General features: G+C 46.0%; 1 protein-coding gene across 1 annotated transcript; it reads right to left on the bottom strand.

Annotated features, from left to right (window-relative positions):
• Window positions 1–945: 945 nt before the first annotated feature.
• rai2 (retinoic acid induced 2) lies at window positions 946–2,634 on the bottom strand. Its single transcript, XM_071912848.1, has one exon. It carries the CDS (start codon window positions 2,632–2,634, stop codon window positions 946–948), a length of 1,689 nt encoding a protein of 562 aa, XP_071768949.1.
• Between the last annotated feature and the right edge of the window lie 399 nt (window positions 2,635–3,033).

Below are 3,033 nucleotides of genomic sequence, written 5' to 3'. Positions count from 1 at the left end.
TTTCTGTAGCTTTGGCTTGTAATTGTGTGATAAATTATCAACAATCTTGACTTGTACTCTGAAACACTGCTGAATAAAAAAAAGGCTGATTTAGCCAGAAACAAAAATAGTTGCTTCCAGAAATCCTTTCCTTTTCTTTGGACCGGCCTGTTGATGAAAGTTTGTCTGTTTAAATGTGAAATCCCTTTTTCCTGCCTTTAAACAAAATATTGAAGAATGTGCTTTGTTGTAACTGACAACTGTTGCCAACATTCATTTAAGTTAATGAAAGTGTGGCCCAAGCCCTGCCAAGTCATTATTAACCTGCCATGCTAAACCCCTACCGATCAAAAGAAGGCATCGCTTCAGTGAGCTACTGATGAATATAGCAATTTCCAATGATGGGACATGTTTTAACAGTCTCAGTCAAGTCCTGCCATATACTGCTCTGCTCTGATACTGTACTGGTGAGAACCTCCAATATCAGGCTTAAGGTCTTCAGTGCACTTAAATAGAAATCACACATGGCAACAAACCATGAACCCAAATGGAAAAAATGGAACCCATGTGTCTTTACTGTAATTATAAAGTGAAAAATTTAGTTGAACATTTTAGTTACAAAGAGAACCTCCAGTGCCATATGGAGAGCCTGTTCAGCTGCCATACTCGAAAACAGTTCTTTTAAATTCAAACAGTATAACACTGTAGATTAGTGCATTACAAAAAAACATAACGATTAAAAAAAATGCAATGGTAACCAGTTCTGAGTTCTGTTACTACTGTCATACTGTCAGACATTCATGAGCCTCAGTTTATACAACATGTACCCTAAATCTGGGCCTTAAGTGGAAATATATATGAGTTTGATTACAGAACGTCCCCACATATGTTTTATGTTATAGCAGTACTCTCCAGAGGTATTACCAGAGAGCGGTCCAGCAATTAATCCCCCTCTGGCAAGCACTTTCACTTCCTGGGGAGCAGAGCTGCTAGTCGCTGCTTCTTAATGGGAAGAAAATGGATCTCTTGTGAGCTGACCTTCTTCAGTTTGATAGCTCTGTTTTTAGGGACCTTTCTGAGTGGGTCATTGGGGTCATGCTGCTCCCCTTGGGGCCTGGATGGCGCTCTGTAGAGCTGCTGCAGAGATGCCCCCTGGCTGCCGTCCCGTTTGATGGAAAAGTTCTTGGTGGATACCCCCGAAAGGCCTTTAATTTTTCCACAGAGGATGGCAGGAATTGCATCCTTCACAGAGACAATGACCTTGGCTGTCTGCGAGGTGCTGACTATCTCAAGGTTTCCTGCTCCGCTGAGAGACGCCTCCTGACCCAGAGAACTGGACCCACTGGCACTACTGTCAACCACCCACTTATGCTGCCGACTGAACTCCAGCGAAGCAAGACTGCTCAGGAGCTTGCTATCTAAACTCTGGGTGCACTCGACACCCAGAGACAAGGCAGGACCAGCAGCATCTTGACTAGATTGGAAAGTAAACTCTCTCTCACCTCCTGGTGACCCACGGGAGCCACATGACTGAATGCACTTTTTCCTCACACCAGCTACTGACAAGTCAAGCACATTGTCCTGCGGACAAGGGTATTCCTGTTTTGGTTCAACTGGGCATGCTCTGATGGAAAGATCTAGGACCTCTCCTTCAACCAAAGGGAGTGAGGATGGGGGCAAATTTTGTGGATGAGATGATGACGTAAGTTTGCTCGAAGAGAAAGGAGAGGTAGTATCTTTTGAATAAGTCTGAGTGCTTTTACTCACAGTGCAAACTGGTTTTGGCATGTTCCCCTTCGAGTCCTCAGTCTGAGGGATAGGAATGGGGATGGGAAGAGGGATGGGGAGAGGCACTGGCAGAGGAATGACAACAGGATAGGGGACCAGAAGGGTGGCTGGAGGGACCAGAGGGGCCAGAGGGGAGGTGTAGGGATGAGTCGGAGGAGGGAGTGGAAAAAAGGAGGAGGTAAATGGGTCTGTCGGCACAGAGCCTGGCGACTGACAGGATGAGGAGCTCGCCTGGGAAGGGAAGAGGTCCTGCAAGATGGCTGCAAAAGCTGGGTTCTGAAGGAGAGAAAGCAGGTTAGCATCCTGGGCCTGTCCTGCTGACTTCTGGTCGACAGCTGGAGGCAAGCCAACCGTCAAAGACGAATTCTGACATAAGACATTGCTCTGGAGCGGCAAGGCTGGACAGTTGGTGGTCTGGGGAATTACTGAAGGACTCAGGTGCTGGAGGACCTGCTGATCCAAGACCAGCGGCAGTGAAACTGGGCCTTGGCTTGTTATGAAGTATGGTGCTGCCCCCATTTGGCCGAGCTGGGACCCAGCTGCTCCAGCCATCTGGAGGTGAATGGGCAGCATCAATGGACTCTCCCCCAGGCAGATTGGGTGTAGTACAGTTGTGGCTAATTTTAGTGCCATCCCTCCTGGTGATTCGGTGGTTGGGCTCACCACTGAAGGTGCTGGAGTCTCAACCAGGGTAGAGAGCCCTCCCTTGGTCAGTCCTGTCGCATTGCCATCCCAGGAGTCAGTGGGAGTGACTGGATTTACTCCATTCTCCACTTTACCAGTGATTTCTCCTCCTCCCACCTCAGCGTTGCACACTTCAGTCTGGGTGTGTGCCATAGTTATGGACATATTATCATTACCATCCATAATCTAGTTTGAAGAGTCAATGAAAATCTTCATTAAGTGCTAGTGACAGGTCTCATCCATTATTCGTCTATGTAGCTCTGAAACACAGAAACAGAACATTGAATGTTATACAATATGTTCATCGAAAAACAAACTTGATTTATTATGTGGATAATCTCACACATGTCCCAAAACTGTACACAGTCTTGCAAAATTCCTTTGGTTTAAGAGTTGGTGAGTTAATGAATTGGAAATTATCCTCCAAGCGATGTCATCTGGAGGACACATACTCTGTGTTGTGTTTAATACAGCGCAGTGAAAATGAGAACATACCATGGCCTAGAGCCTCAGTGAGGGATACAGTTGGGAAAATAAGCAAGTTAATTTTAAATTCTTAATACTGTGAATGTGATTTTTTTT

The sequence above is a fragment of the Centroberyx gerrardi genome, chromosome 9 (genome assembly GCF_048128805.1).
Source record: "Centroberyx gerrardi isolate f3 chromosome 9, fCenGer3.hap1.cur.20231027, whole genome shotgun sequence".
Lineage (NCBI taxonomy): Eukaryota > Metazoa > Chordata > Actinopteri > Beryciformes > Berycidae > Centroberyx > Centroberyx gerrardi.
This window is presented reverse-complemented; position numbering and strand designations above follow the sequence as displayed.

Bases quoted from the DNA above. Each gene is read 5' to 3' on its own strand.
- rai2 (XM_071912848.1), bottom strand. From the start codon at position 2,634: ATGGATGGTAATGATAATATGTCCATAACTATGGCACACACCCAGACT.